The sequence below is a fragment of the Vicia villosa genome, unplaced genomic scaffold (genome assembly GCF_029867415.1).
Source record: "Vicia villosa cultivar HV-30 ecotype Madison, WI unplaced genomic scaffold, Vvil1.0 ctg.000301F_1_1_1, whole genome shotgun sequence".
Lineage (NCBI taxonomy): Eukaryota > Viridiplantae > Streptophyta > Magnoliopsida > Fabales > Fabaceae > Vicia > Vicia villosa.
The window spans coordinates 2,065-18,506 of record NW_026705129.1 but is presented as its reverse complement, the minus strand read 5'-3'; the positions used below and the strand labels follow the sequence as shown (position 1 = coordinate 18,506).

The 16,442-nt window shown below is 35.5% G+C and overlaps 3 protein-coding genes across 3 annotated transcripts; all 3 read right to left on the bottom strand.

Moving 5' to 3' along the window:
* Positions 1 to 4,841: 4,841 nt before the first annotated feature.
* LOC131626520 (uncharacterized) lies at positions 4,842 to 8,907 on the bottom strand. Its single transcript, XM_058897346.1, has 7 exons — positions 8,073 to 8,907; positions 7,648 to 7,983; positions 6,781 to 7,515; positions 6,460 to 6,678; positions 5,828 to 6,360; positions 5,503 to 5,743; positions 4,842 to 5,431 (listed from the first exon to the last, which is right to left on the bottom strand). Exons 1-7 carry the CDS (start codon positions 8,905 to 8,907, stop codon positions 4,842 to 4,844), a joined length of 3,489 nt encoding a protein of 1,162 aa, XP_058753329.1.
* A 3,547-nt stretch (positions 8,908 to 12,454) lies between these two features.
* Positions 12,455 to 13,119, bottom strand: LOC131626503 (uncharacterized). The gene is made up of 4 exons (XM_058897322.1): positions 13,053 to 13,119; positions 12,914 to 12,955; positions 12,770 to 12,829; positions 12,455 to 12,653 (listed from the first exon to the last, which is right to left on the bottom strand). The coding sequence occupies exons 1-4, from the start codon at positions 13,110 to 13,112 to the stop codon at positions 12,489 to 12,491; spliced, it is 327 nt and encodes a 108-aa protein (XP_058753305.1). The 5' UTR covers positions 13,113 to 13,119; the 3' UTR covers positions 12,455 to 12,488.
* Positions 13,120 to 13,244: 125 nt separating this feature from the next.
* On the bottom strand, positions 13,245 to 15,054 carry LOC131626504 (uncharacterized). Its single transcript, XM_058897323.1, has 7 exons — positions 14,914 to 15,054; positions 14,585 to 14,829; positions 14,186 to 14,313; positions 14,008 to 14,098; positions 13,774 to 13,930; positions 13,625 to 13,683; positions 13,245 to 13,425 (listed from the first exon to the last, which is right to left on the bottom strand). The coding sequence occupies exons 1-7, from the start codon at positions 15,052 to 15,054 to the stop codon at positions 13,245 to 13,247; spliced, it is 1,002 nt and encodes a 333-aa protein (XP_058753306.1).
* Between the last annotated feature and the right edge of the window lie 1,388 nt (positions 15,055 to 16,442).

The window sequence follows — 16,442 nt, the reverse complement described above, 5'->3', positions numbered from 1 at the left end:
TCGTGTGTGACCCTCCTTCTTACAGTGATAAATAACACCTAATTGCAAAAGTATCACCACCATAAAATTTATGCAGGCCTTTACCCTTGTTCTTCTCAAACCTGCCATTTTTCTTCAAGAATTTCCCCTTAATGGACAAACCTTCACCAACAGATGATGACTTATGCTCTTTTCGTTCGTTCAAATCCTTATAGAACAAGGACGGTTGAACTTCTTCAAAGGTCCATGAATATCTTTCATACAAGATAGTTTCTTTGAAGTGAGCATGATACTTAGGTAAAGAAAACATCAATAACAACGCTTGATGTTCAACATAGATACTAACCTTGATATTCTCCAGATCAAGAATCGGGTTATTGAACATATCCAACTACTTCGTCAAGGCTCTATATTCACTCATCTTAAATGAATACATAGCCTGCTTCAGGGAGAGGCGATTAACAACCAATTTGGTAATATACAAACTTTCAAGTTTCGTCCACACACCCTCGTTGTATTCTCCTTCGAAACCTACCGGAGAACCTTATCACCAAGGCTCAATACAATGGCATTGTGGGCTTTCTCTACCATCGTCATTTTCTCCTTCTCCGTTAGCGCATCATCCATGGTCGCGGCTCCCTTCAATGCTTCTAGCAAACCCTATTGAACCAATAAGGCTTGAATCTTCAAGCGCCACAAACCGAAATCATTCACACCAATGAATTTCTCAATCTCATACTTCGTTGACGATATTTTCTTCTCCATGCTCACCGCACCATTTTGTCGTAACAGAGTGTCGTCAAGAACAAACTAAAACTATGAGAAAGATTGAGTTTCTTGAACAAAAATAAAAAACCTATTAAGTTTTCACGAGAGAGAAGAGAAGAACAAGAAGAAAATCAAGATTGGTTATAACTGTTTTACTATTCACTTACTCATTAAGGATTAAAAAATTACAAATGAATAACAACAACCTATCCCTCTCAACAACATGAGAGAACTAGAACTAGTCTATTTATAGACTACTATGTTAACTTACAAACTAGCTTAAACAATTGGGTTAAACAAATAGACCCACTTCGACATGCTAACAAACCTAACATTTTCGACTATTGTATGCTAGAACATATTTTGACTACAACGTGTACGACTTTATCATTAACATGTGAACAAACTTTAACAACATGCTTAAACTCTATTGAAACAAGAAGCTATCCCTATCAAAAATACTCAAGTTCAATCCAAAATCTTACCACATGAGTGACCAAGAAAATAATTATGTCTTATATTTATATTTAAGATTCATTTTCCTTAATATATTTTGATCCCCAAATGCAATTAATCATTCGTTTAATTTGAACAATTGAGACATTGCAATTGGAGAAGAAAAAGAACTTAAATGAAAAAAATTACATGCGTCATCTAGAACACATTTGTGTAATATCTGCATCGAAATTGAAAATCAAAATGCGAAATAAAAGATTTCTCATTCAATATATGTTTAACAACTGTATAAAATTGATAGGTTGCAATTCAAAAAATTGTGAGAATTCAAATAGACATCAGAAACTTATTCTTCATTTAAAATATATGAACAATGGCATAAGAGATAAGAATTTTTCTTGAATAAATATACTCAATAAACACATAAATGGGAGAGTTTTAATAGAGAAATCATTCATATTAATAAACTAGTGTCTTACCCGTGCGTTCGCACGGGTACCAGTCTGTCTCGCGCATTGGGTTTTAGGGCACTTTAATAAAATAGGGAAAATATATATATATATATATATATATATGTGTGTAAGTTCATATAATAAGGTAAAATATTTTAAATAGGTTAAAAATACCTGTTGGACCTTATAGTTGGTTAATATATCTAAGTTAATAGGACATTAAAGTTTATTGGGCCTTAGAATTCTAGCCTTGGTGCAGAAAACCTATTTTTATTGTTAGACCTAATTTGTTAATAGGCCCACAAAAGAATCCTATTATTGGTATTGTTACATAACGCTGGCATTTAAAATGAAAGTAACGTTGGATTCATAAGCAATCAAAGAGTCTGTCTTTGGCATTGTTGGTGTAAGAAACGCAGGGTTGGGTGATAAGTGTGAAGAACAAAATGTCGCAGCCAAGAAGGTATGTGCATGTGTTACTGTTTATGTTGTTTGCAGAGTTTATCATAAGATATTCATCCATTTAGAGGTCGCAATGTTGTTTTGATTCCAGTTCACCCGATAGGTTGGAGTTGCAAACTCCATGGAAGCGGCTCACAGTTGAGAGGATACTGAGTGGGTCACATGAGAATGATGATGTTATGGAGGAATGGAAGAAACAACATGAAAGATTGAATCGTGTCGACGATGCCGGTAAAGTTTCTGTAGAGGCTGCCAGGATTGTTGAAAATAAAGGGTAATCTTATAGTTTAATTTTGTTTTTTTGTATTGAATTCCATTTAACCTCGACAAAATTGAATGTGTTTCCGGAATAATGAGTTACAACTTAGTTTAATAAATAGTTTGTATGTTATTGTGTTGAAGGGATGATGGAGATGGGATTGAATACATAATGATATCTTCTGATAGTGAGAGGTAAAGTTTATTTATAAGTGATAGGGAATATATTATCGTTATAGGTATATTGATGCTGTTGTGTTTGCATTGTGCTGTAAATGTGGTCTTAATTTCAGGGAAATGAGTCCTGTACAGGAAGAGTTCGAAAAAGCGTACTGGACTCGTGAAGTTCATGATGTAAAGAAGTTTTGCTCAAATGTTATGGTAAGCAGTGTTCAAAGTCTATAGTTGTTGGCACACTGGTGTTATACAGAGATGTAATGTAACTGATATTGTATGTCAATGAGTGCAGTATATTCCTGCCGAAATAGTAGAGAAATGTGGGCTTGCTGGAATGTCAGAGATTACCCTCAATGATGTGGACAACGGGTACCCATATGAGTGCAATGTGAAGAAGAGGCCAAAAAAAAATGAAACATATTTGTATGGAGAATGGTTTGACTATGTAAGGGCAGCGGAACTGAAAGTAGGTGATAAAGTGCACTTTGTGATTTATTACCCGCCAGTGTTAGATATTATGGTAACAGTGGAGCGCAGTGGTGATCGTTGATAGAGCTGTTGGTTAGGCAATGTTTGTGGTGGATGTATAGGGCCGTTTTTTAGCAGTTTGGTTTGTATGGGATTTATGGTTTTGTTTTTTTTTTGTAATGGTGGATGTGAACCAAGATTAACAATTATGGCACTATGTATGGTTTTAAATTAAATATTATCAATTTTGGTTGTAAGTTTCATGGAATGAGCCAAATCTGCCATGGTTTTTATGCAAAATTGATTACCATTCTGTTTTAAAATTAAGTATTGTTTATTATAAGTATTGAACAGGATATCTATCAAACTTGATCAGAATAGGGTACCTAATTTCATTATTGTTGGTATAAGTTGGGGTATGGCTCCTGTAAATGGTAGGCTATTAAATCTAATAGGTAAACACACAACAATGGACATATGAATAGTTGAAAATTCAATTTAATAGTATATGTTAAAGAGTAGTACGATAATATTAAATGGTTATAAAATAGTTGTAATGTGTTATATTATATTGGGATGTGAAAGATCAATTGGGTTATGGGCAGTTATTGTTTTTCGTGAGGCATATAAATAAAACGAAAACTGTTTTGAAGTGATGTAAATGCAAAGAAGACTAATTGAACAATTGCATTGAATTCTATTGGACGGTGGAAAAGTTGCAGGTATGTGAAGAGTCCATTTAGAGTGTTATATAAGTAATGTGTAGGAAGTTTGAAAGCACTAAAAACTGAAGCATTCATCATTACTCTGGAACCAACAGTGTAAGCTGCGAATTTCTGAAAAGATGGAAGGAAGAGTTGATCAAGCAATGAGAGGTAAAGGTAAACATATCATTTCAAAGTTTGCTCTGTTACATTTTGAATTTAAAAGTTATATATGGTTGCATGCAGGCGAAGAAAACTCGGTGAACCAAATGGCTGTGGGGAAAGCTGTCATTTCTGATAACTCTGTGTATGTTTGAATTAGCTTATGTTGAGTATACGTTTTATGCTTGAATTTAGAATGTTTGATTACACATTTATTTATTGACCATGTTGTTTGTTTGTATAATGTTCCAGATGCCATGAACCGGTTGTTGAGGATTTTAGTTGCCATGTAGAACAGCCTGCTAAGTTACAATATTGTATCTGGAAGCAAGATGTGGTCAACGGGAAGATGGCTCAGTCATGTCTTCTTGTAAGTTATTATTCGTTTTAAGCTTATCGTCTTTCCCTATCAGTTAATGGGATTATTTAATGTTGTTTTATATCAATATTGCAGGAAATTCCTGAGCATGTTGTGGCAAGTCGCTGGCTCCATGGAGCAAGGTTTGTAGATTTGGTTGACTGGGAAAGGGAAGTCAGGTATGAATGTGAAGTTCATCATACCGAAAAGGGTCAGATGTTCTTAGGGCGTGGTTGGTACAAATTTGCCAAGGAAAGGTGCCTGCTTGATGGAGACTCTATGGGCTTCAGCGTTAAGGATCCCATCAGCAAGGAGATACTTGTAACAATGTTGAAAAATTGAAAATGATGTAAAAGTTTGTTTTAAGTATCTAACTCTTTAACTTTTTGTAATTTTCTGGTGGACTTAGGTCCACCTTTATATTAATATATAAGATTTTGGTATTTAGATGTTATGCTATATATATATTATTTCTGTTACTTGCATTGCTAATATGCTGTTAGTATTATATATTACTGCTGTTACTTGCAATACTAATATGCTGTTAGTAATATAGATTACCGCTGTTACAGATTTACTCTGATCAATTTTAAAAACTTAGACATTGTTAAAAACTTCCTTATACACAACATTTGTAGTTTTTTCCCTGAATTTCTTTTCTTCATCATGTATCAGTATTTTGATTCCCTTTTTTGTTGTTACTCTTGACAATGCGACATAAATCTGGCCATGTGTGAATACATCTTTCGGTAAGTACAAACCAACGTTATCCAATGACTGTCCCTGTGATTTGTTAATTGTCATAGAATAGGAAACTATAATAGGGAACTGTCTCCTATTCAGTTTGAATGGCCATGGTGATTGGGATGGTGACATATCCATTCGAGGTATGTAAACCAAATTTCCCAAACCTTTACCACCCATTATTGAAGCCTCCAATACATGGGCTGCCATCTTTGTTATACACAGCCTTGTGCCGTTACACAAACCTTCAGCTTGATCTATATTTCTCATGAGCATTATAGGTGTCCCAACCTTTAGTTTTAAGTGATGGTTTGGCAATCCTGATGTTCGGAGGGAACTTAGAAATTCTGGCGTGAGGATATCAACTACTGCTGGGTCATGAATCTCAGACTTGTCAACTGAATTTGCGCTGTAGTAGTCACGAATCTCTCCTGCATTGTTGACTGAACAGAATTAGTAAAAGCAAAAATTAGATTAATATTATCCATTAAATTATATATTTTTGTTGCTTAACCTGGCATCAAGTTAAGTATATGGTCATTGATCTGATCAACAATCTCCAGTGTAGAGGCAAGTATCGCTCGACTTTTTAGGTAATCAACACATTGGAAATTATTTATGAAATCAGGGTATGTGGTATTGACAATGGCCACAATTGGATCATCGAATTCTGTTATCAGAATATCAGGTGGTATGTTGATTTCGGCGGTGCCGTCATTAGGCTCAGATATTCGGCCCTCTCCTATTCTTAAAAGCTAATCTGAAAACTGTGCTATCTCATTTTTGTCAGTCTGTGTTGATCCTGTTCGTAGCCGCATGTTTCTTGTCAATGTTAATACCTCAACTGAATGCCATATGTAAGATGCATTTATGGCACAGTGTACAATATCGGAACGACTGCCTCTGGGGACGACAGGTAAAATCTGTCTGAAATCGCCCCCGAAAACAACAACCTTTCCACCGAATACATCAGTTGAATTTTTGTCTGCACTCATAACATCTTTCAAAGTTCTGTCAAGCGATTCTATTGCATACTTATGCGCCATTGGTGCCTCATCCCATATTATAAGCTTTGTCTGTCGTAACATGTCTGCAACATCATCGTTGAATTCAACCTTGCAAGTAGAATTGTCCATAGTTGGTACCGGTATCCTGAACTTTGAATGTGCAGTTCTACCTCCTGGAAGTAACAATGATGCTATACCGCTAGTTGCAACAGTTAAACATATATCGTGTTTTGATCTTAAAGCAGCTGTGAGTGTTCTCCACATATATGTTTTTCCGGTACCACCATAACCATGAAGGAAGAAAACCGCAGGTTTTTGAGACTCCACAGCGTGGATGATTTTTTCATAAATACTTCTTTGCTCATCTTAGGAACATAATATTGATTGTAGAACGGTGTTAGAATAATTGATTCATAGAATTTCAAAGCGTAAAATAAAATGAATTTAATTGACGCAATAGTTACCTGTAAGAGCAGCAAACAGATTTTCAAATTCTGAGTTCATTGATGCTGTATCATAATTACGCTCATCATATATGAGCCTGTTTCCCAACTGTTCAAGAACATAAGCATCCGGATATGGAATAGGACTAAAATCCTTTAGTATCCTTCTATTTGCCTGAAGCAGTTTCTCAATTTCTATTAAAGTCAAATTTTGTAACTCTTCTTGTGTGAGGACCAATTCTGCATTGATATGAGAAATTGAGTTATAATACTGTTGGTAAGTCATCTGTAGGCTGTTATTAACAAATTGTTTTGTTTGCTATTTTATTATGTCTAACAAACCTGGATTAGCAGCCAATGCTCTTTGTGTATGTAAGACACCATCAGATAATAGGAGCCAAGTTTGTTCCCAAACATGTGCAGGGCGATTAACAGCACCAGACAAAAGCATGATAACAAACAGTTTTCGAAGAAAATGACCAGTCCCCCAATGACTTGCCTCCTTTATAGCAGCTATGTATTCTTTGTCGTCTTCAAGAAATCCCATTGCAAAGCATGCATCTCTGAATGTATCATACTGAATGTTATCCACGGTCCTGATTTCCTCATATGTTGTTGGTCCTTTTGCCACCGTCAACATCATGCGCAGGAAAAACAGTTCACCAGTTGTTGGCGGAACCCATATGAGACGTCCAATGGTGAAGCCTTTTTTCTGCGGTTTCCATTCTCTTTTTTTTTTGTAATAAACAAACTTTGAGACAAATTGACCATAAGTTAATGTTTGTGCCTCTTCATATTTAGCATTTGCTACCAGCCATGCAGTAAACATTGATTCAGTCACACTTGCAGTTTCCAGCACATTTTCCATGCGTGCATAATCTGTATAGTATATAGGTTTCTCCCCAACCAAATGATAGAACATACGTTCCACAGCTGGTTTTCTGCCATGAATATTGTAAGAGTAAATGCGCCAGCATGCTTCACTGGGTGAGACATACCTGCAGTCGAGATATTGTTGGATCTCATCAACAGGTTGATTGCTATTTGTTGAAACTGCTGTTGTTATTCTGTCATAGCCTTTATTGATATATTTGAAAAGATATTTTATGGAAGTACTCTGATTACACCATTCCATGTTTATATGTGCCTGGTATTTCATAAGAAATCTGGTATTATATGGAACCACATGTCTGTTGTCCAAGGTGATACCATTTTTTTCAATAGTGAAGGTTTTTGATCTTCTCCTATACAGCGGATATCCCTCTGCATCAACAATAGTGTGTTCAATAAACTTTTTGGGATAGTATTTAGAACATCGTCCATTCTTCATACATTGTGAGGTCACGCGAGCAAGGCCACAGGGTCCATGCATCATATGTGCCTTAACCAATTTGTATAAATTGGGATGAACAGTCGGGTCGGGAATTTCAGCAGAAATGATCTTGTCTATGTCAGATGGTGTTGGGTATTTGCTCTGAGGGTGTAGGAATATCAAGATGTGAGCATGTGGCAATCCGCGCTTTTGGAATTCAATGGTGTACATATCTATTAAATTGAAAGTTAGTTTGATGTAATATTTTGGTTCTACACAGACACATGATTGAAAAGTAGTATAATTAAATGAAACAACTTACATGCAATCACTTTTCCAACGACATGGTGTTTTGTAATATCATCCATGAGGGTATCAAACTTTATTTTGAAAACTTTTGAAATGATATCTGGCCTACCATGGGGTTGTAGACCTGTGCCTGACAATGCTCTTTTAATTTCAGGCCAATTTGGGTTGCAGGTAAAAGTAACAAATAAATCAGGGAATCCCAATCGACTTGAAATGGCCATACCGTCAAAATATAGTTGATCCATATATCTCTTGCTACCAACAAATGTTGATGGCAGAACAACTCGTTTTCCTCGCTTTTGGTGTTCATTTCTTGTATCGCCATCAGTTTGAGCGGCCAAATTATTATATTTGCCCACTCTTAATTTCGATTGATTATCTCTCAACCAATTCAGTCGTTCGGATTCCATCATAGCATAGTCGTCGACTAAGAATTGTTGAAATAGGCGTCTTGAGTAAAGTAGTGTTTTTGCCTCTTTGCGACGTTGTTGTAACCGGTAAGAAAACCAATCCTTAATGCTTTGACGGTTTCTCCTAGTGACCTTAGTTTCATGGCGATATCTGTGCATTATATTTTTCCTGTAACCATCTTCCCCATAAGGAAATATAAGAGGATACTGATAAGCCAAATATGCTGGGTGAAACTCATCTATTCGTTGCAAACCACCATTGCGGCGCTGAATTAAGATGTCCCTTTTATCAGCAGAATCAATGTCTCCCATAATGAGTGCAGCCACTTCTGAGACAGTAGGTTTGTTGTAAACACGGCCATCTTCGGATCTATCAGAAATAAGCCTGAGTTTTAAATCTGTGAAAGAATTTGTCCTTAAAAGCTTTGGCATGAACATTGTGCTGATCTAACATCATCTTGAGCTTTTTGACAACCAGTCGCTCGATGCCTTTGTTGTCCCTGTTTATTTTTCGCAGCCATGAATAAATAGTTTAACATAATATTTTTATAAAACAATTGTGTAATTATGTCTGAGCATGCTTACTTGAAACATTTTATTCTGTGTTCAACTTCATTGTCCGTGTCATAGATGTATAATTGACCATATTGCGGAGGTTGCCCTGTTTCTGGCAGCAGTGTACCAATTCGATGACAGGTCTGACCCTCCAGTCTCAAAGTAGGGGGTCCACCTCTTTTAGAATATGTTGTGTCGAACTTCATTCCAGGGGAAGTGAATGAGAACATTGCGTTGTATGTTCGTATGTTAGCCTGGTAGTTTTTACTATCTGAATATGTTTTATTAAATAGAAGATCTTGCAACACCTGTGGAGGTTGCTCAAGGAACGGAAGAACAATTTTTCCTCCACGGCAACAACGATAAAAGCGAGGAGTTGCTGTAATTTTGTGTCTATTCACTTTTTCTTGGTACCACATACATGCTTGGCAGTGTGCGCATTCATAACTTTGGTCGCCAATATCGTAATATTCTGAAAGAAGAAACCACAATACTGAATATGTCTATTAACAGAAGAAGTGTACATCATTTGGTTATCAGTGTATGATATGGAAATACCTTGAAGATGGGCCTCCTGTAATTGTGCCGGGTCTGAATCTTCGTCAGAGCCGGAACTATTAGAAGAATTTAAATTATTGTCAGAGTTGGAGTCATCATTGTCTTCATAATGAGATTCAACAGACACATTATGATTTGAGGTAGATGGATGATCCATGGACTGACTTGACATATTATAATTTGAAGTAGATGCATGATCCATGTTCTCACTTTGACTAACAATGTTGTTTGTATTTTGAACCCTACTGACTTCAGTATTGAACAAATTTCTCAATCTTTTTCTGTTATCCAAGATTATTTTCCTTCTCTTTCTAGCCATAGCCGTTTCAATAGTGGTTTCATATGTTACAGAAGATGTAAAATTATGATTTAAATGGGAAGTGAGGTTGCTTGATCTGACACGGTTTCGATAATCCCTCTTTGCTTTAAGAATAAGCTTTCTCCTCTTTCTTGCAATGGATGTTTGAGGAGCAGTGTTTTTAACAACATCTGTTTCCATCACAAACACAAAAGTAGGATGAATAATAATACTACAAATAAGATTGATTTGTATAGATTTATGCACACAATATGAGATGTATAGCATGCTACTTCATGATTTTGAATACTAAAAGTTTACAGTTTCTAATTGAAGGGGAATTGGTGGGTTCAAATGTCATGAATGCAGTATTGATTTTAATTTTTCTTTCATACTTGAATATATATGAAATTGGAACTGAATATGAATAGAATGATGGTTATAGATTTAAATTACCACTTATCCCTCCCTTATAACTGTTGTGTGTGTTAAATGTATTTAATTTAATCTATACAGGTTATTTATAATATTTTATTTGATGGATGTGTTACTCTTTTAAAAAGACTTTAAGTCAAAACTAATATTATAAGTAAATAGAAACTGAACAGTTAACCCACTTTCTGCATGTACCAAGTACTTGTTTCCTATTGCACTGAATAGAAGTTTAGCATTGCAACTGCCTGCGGTTAGGGTTCCGACAATGGCATCTTCACACGATGGTCCTTCTGTGCGGATTCCCTCTGATGATGAAAATGATTTTAGGTATGAGTAGATAATTTTATTTCACCTTTGCTTTGCCGTACAAAATAGGGTATACTCGGTATACAAAATATGGTAGTGTGGTAATAACAGTTAACAACATTTAGTGATGGGTGTAGTATCAATATAGCTCAATGTTGTATTATGTGTGGTATTTGTCAAGAAATCAAATGTGACTGAATGACTATTGTTGGTTTTTATTGTTGGATTGTATAATCCCGGTCGTTGCTCGGCATATGACTATTGCTTAGTAAAGAATGCTTCATATGCGGTTTGTTTTTAATCCATATTTGATGTTGGAACAGCGATGATCAGGCAATGGAAATCATAGAACATTTGGTAAAGGAAACAGGGTACGATCCTAAGGTGGAAAGAAAACTCAGGAATAAACAGCGCGATGTGCCCCCATGGTCGTGTTGTGTCGAATGTTGATGGTTGTCGCACAAAATAGCGCAAGGGTTAAAAGCAATCCCAATGCAGGACCTATAAAGATAAAAGAGGAATCAACAGACATTGACACAAATGAAATCAAAGTTTCTGAAGTTGGTGAACCAAGTGGATCAAAAGAGGGTAAGAAACAAAATGGGTAAAGTGGTGAAAAAAGCAAAGGTGGGTACAAACATTACTGTAGACAGTTTCTACAGGGGCTCAAAAATTTTTCTGGAACACTCATGTTACAAATGCTAAATCTACACAGCAGAATGTAAATGGTAAGGAGATATTTGAATATGAGCATCATGTTATTGAAAATGTAAATAGTATATATTGTTAATAGTTACCTTATTTCTTGTATGCAGCATTTCCCTAAGGAAATCGCCAAAAGATGCCTCCGTCGCTTTCAAGATGAAATCAACCTGCTGGATGTGAGGACGAAGAACATTGTTACCTGTCAGGTTCACAAAGCTAACAGAAAAGGAATACCCCAACCATATGAAAAAGTACATGGCCCTGGGATGGTACGAATTCGCCAAATCTCTTAACCTGCGTAATGGGGATACAATAGCATGGAGTATGCTGCGATTCTCTCCGTATATCTATGTGAAGGTTGAAAGACAATGAAGAAACTGCTGCTATTTGCAAACCGTGTACTATACCTTGAATTTTAATGGTTATATTATATGTTGGGAATGTTATTTTGGTACATTGTGTTATATATATTCTGCTACATGTTATTTTGTAAGCACTTTATCCAGAATGGGGAACACACAGTAATATTGTGACAATTGGAAGATCTAATATATAATCGTTTTCGGGACAAATTTTTTAAGTTCTCCTATTATATTCTATTAATCCGCTCTGATATGCTTTTAGTTAAAATGAAATCTGTCCCACAATATTGTATCAACATTATACTAAGATCAGACATAAAATTACTTATTGATAGTTAACACTAGTCAAATGTTAAAAGTTCTGGTGTTTGTTTGTGAGGCACAATCCATGTTTTAGTTTACAATGTAATGACAGAAAGCTTAGAGAGTGCTAATTCCAAACAAACCGTTCTTTGCGACATCATTATTGTAACTAACATTAAAAATAATAAAAAAGCAGCACCCCGTTATAAGAGGTATAGTTAAAATGGAATGTTTGATTTATGATCAAAAAGAATCAAAATAATTAATAATAGTATATATAATATGTAGTTGAATTTGAATCATTTGAATATAATAAGCCACACAAACCATGTGATAATTCTTAAAATCAAATTGAACATAACAGAAGCACATAGCCAGTATTCATGCACTAATTATTACAGAAAATGAAATCACACACATGATTAAAAGCAAAGGAAACTAACATTCAGTTTTTATAACAAACACCTAAGCAAAACACACACAAAATAAAAATAGATCTAATCAATCTTCTCCATTTTAATTATCTTCTTCAGCTTGTTAGATGACAGTTCCCCATCATGTAATCCGTCCAAATCAATGGATTCACTTGATGCAGCAGGAAGATGCCTCTTACCACCAGGTGTGACAGCATCAGGCTTGTGCTCAGATGTAATTTCCAGGTCCTGCAATGCCACGATGAAGGACTATTAGTTAGGAATATTGATATAAATGTAAGTCGGTAAGTGTTAGTAATATTGATATAAATGTAAGTAGGTAAGTGTGTTGCAGTGAGACTCACTGTAACCAATTCACAGTCTTCATTGCCATCTGTTTTAGCCTCATCAACACTCTCTTTAATCTATATATTGTTAAACACAGTTTTCAATATAACATAATCACAGGAAAAGCAAAAAAAATGCATACACAGTTTAAAAATTTCTACCTCCAGAGTCTCAGGTACGACAGTTTGGATTGGAATAGGTTCCTTGAGAATTTACCAAAGAAAAACAAAATCAGGCAAAAAAATTGTTATAATATGAAGTCCTCGTTTATAAAACAAATGTCAGTTCATTAGAGCTGACCTCATCTGTTCCCCATTTTTCCTTAAGTTGCTGGATAATAGGATCATTTTTTATAATCATAACGACGGAACAGTTCTTCCAGTGTGGATGCCACTTAACCTTCATAGCCATTTCCAACTTCAACAACTGATCAAGTGCTAACGGATAGTCCAATGGATCAGTAATTCCAGCCTATTTAAACAACTGGCCATATTAGTGTACACAGAGTATTGGAAAGTACATTCTAATTCGTCTGCATAATATAAATATAACCTGAATCATAGTGATACGAAGTTGCGATGCAGATAAACCGAACAGCATTTCACATTCTCTATTCCAGAAGACAAAATTGCAGCTTTGGCCCCCGTGAGTAACCTCAATTTCAATCTTATACCTGAACATCATAAGAAGTCGCTCCGTTAAAAAAGCCGACAACATAAAAACATCATAAACATGACTGAAACAACATCTATTAGGTGAGAACAACTAAAACCTAAGGACTTCAGCCATGGTTTCATGACCAGCTTCACACTCAAAGGGGGGGGCTGTCCCCACACGCTATAGATTGACACATATGACAGGTACGATAGTACCATCCAAACGGAGATGCTACTAATAATTTTGTTGTAGCGACAGTAGCACAAAATGTAACCTGGACAAATAGCCGCCAAAATCAGAAACATGTGACACACTAAAGAATGAGGTTATAATTATGATAATATGGGAAAATAGAAAGACATACATTCGTAAGTTGAATAATCTCAGCAATAGGCAAAACAACAGCCTTTGAGAACAATTTTTGCACAGGAGTGAGCTGTTGATTTTCAGAACTTTGGGAGGAATATTGGGAATTCCCTCCAAGTTGTTCAGACAGGGTTACCCTGCTCTCCTCAGGCATTCTGCAGAGCATGGATCATTATCAAATTCATACATGAAAAAAATAACCTGCACAAAATGGATGACACTATCAACATACCTATCAATAAAGTCTTTCATGACCGGAAAATCAGCATCAACACATAAAAGGGTCACATTGTAGGTGTTTGTCACAGACAGAGGATACTTTCCTGCAAATTCAAATTATACCTTGTCAATATATTTATCACAGATTTTGTAGTTTTAGTATTAATTTAAAAAATAAGTCATGGAATAACCTTCTTCCTTCACTTTGGCATACTGAAGCAACACAACTGTAGGGAGTGATGCAGCAACTCTAACTTTGTTAAACTTGATGAACTGATCCGCGTATGATTCCCACAGAGTACAGTTCAACATGTTGTTGCTAAACCATGATCACAACAACATTAAGATATATAACATGATTCATATATCAGGCAGTCTAATGTATAAAAAAAAATCTGTGATCACGCAACATCATGCTAATTTGCTGCTTCTTTGCACCTGACTCAGTCTGTGCATAACCAATACTATCCACCATTCCAACGACATCTGTCAGGCAAATTTATTAATTTCACACGGCTAAAATGCATCAAAACATGAGATAATAAAAAAGCCAAAAACCATACTCACGAATCAGAACATGTTTGTCAAACCTCCCTGTTATGATGTCGGAAAAACTTGTAAATAAAATCGATTTCGGGGGTATCTCATGTTTGTCTTCATCAAGAACAGATGTTCCAGCAGTAAACTTTATCATATATTTGTGTCCCGATGCCCTGAAGGCCAGAACATAAGGCACCACCTTAAAATTAGATACAGCATAAGTATGCCCTAATAAGCATTTTTCGGTGAACACCGACACATGCGGTGCTGGAACAACAGCATGAATATCATCTCCCTGCAGCAGAAACCAAAAAATGATTCAAACTATACAAACATAGGGTAAATGATAAACATACTGAAACATAAACAGGGTAATCACCAATTTGTCAACAAAGATCATTTCAAAATGTTCCTTGTTGTTGGAGACAACTTTCCATCTGTGGTGAATCCTAACAACAATCTTCCAAAGCTCTTTTCCATCATTGATCTCTGCCCCTATTCTCTCAACAGGCCTTGACATGATAATGCAAATTCACACTGCACTGAATGATAACCGCATAAGTTAGCAAGCATGGAAAGAGAAGAATGAAATCACTGATAAATAGGCAAGCCATTTAAACACATAATTACTGCAATTGTGCAGTTTGGAACATGGACAGGCACAGAATAATGGACCTTACATAACTGCAGCAACATGAGAAGCTGTGAGGGTGAAACTTCCACAACAATAACTGCCGCAGCCCACCATGCAGTTGAAGGATCAAAAATTCTGTAGTAACCACCAAAGCTGATGTGGATCAACCATAGAAGAGTTGCTGATGTGGATAGCTAAGAAAGTCTCAAATGGTAGACTTTTCTTATATGATAGATTGATGAAATACGAAGAGCTTATTTAAATGAGGTTCATATAATATTCAATTTACTATTTAAAAATTATTATAGAATAAATTTGACATCCATCAAGTCACCCTTACTTAATAAATATTTATCATACTTAATGAAACACGATATTCTAAATTTGTATTTGAATTGCTGGTGGATCACCGCCACCGTACGTTTCAAACCCCTCCAACGTGATTTTGAAAAGTTACTATTGATAACTTTTGCACAAAGCACGATATTGCCACGATTCTTTTACATTTCCAAACATAGGCTAAAATTCAATATGTATAGGGGAGACACTAATTCCAAACTTATTTTTTATATAGGTGAAAATACGAAAATACCTTCTGTTAAATTAAAAAAGTTACAAATTTATCACTCAACCTTGGTAAATGCATTTTCTTTCTCCTCTTCTTTCCTGTTATGTTTTTCTATATCTTTCACACAATTATAAGTTGTCGTTCAACTCGAACAATTACACTCAACCCAATAATTTAAATAAATGTTAATAAAGTTTGTCTTGATGTCATTGATAATTCTTTAGATATGATTGTGGAAAACATCCTTCAATAGGGAAATATCCATTATATCAAATGGATGAAATACGAAGAGCTTATTTAAAATGAGGTTCATATCAAATGCATTTAGAGCGATATCCCTTGTCTGGTAAAAAAAGGACCATCGAAGACGATTTCAACAAGCTAAGTTTAACATTTTTCTTTCATGGTTATAATACTCACCTTCATAAGATGTTGCTTATTGCTTACATGTTTTTAACAAAAGATCAAATGAACGTCCTGATTCAGATGTCTTCGTTTCTACGAGTTTTAGAGATTGAAAGAAAGTTAAAAGTGAAAAATATTGTGCTTTTCTTAAACACATGGGGAATGCTCCATGTTCACCACACAACAATGATATGAAAACTTGTTAAGATTTGTTGGATCAATATTCACACATTAGGAATATTATTCACGTGGGGATCACATTTTTCTTCTTTTTTTGTTGCCCGATAAATATGTATGAAGC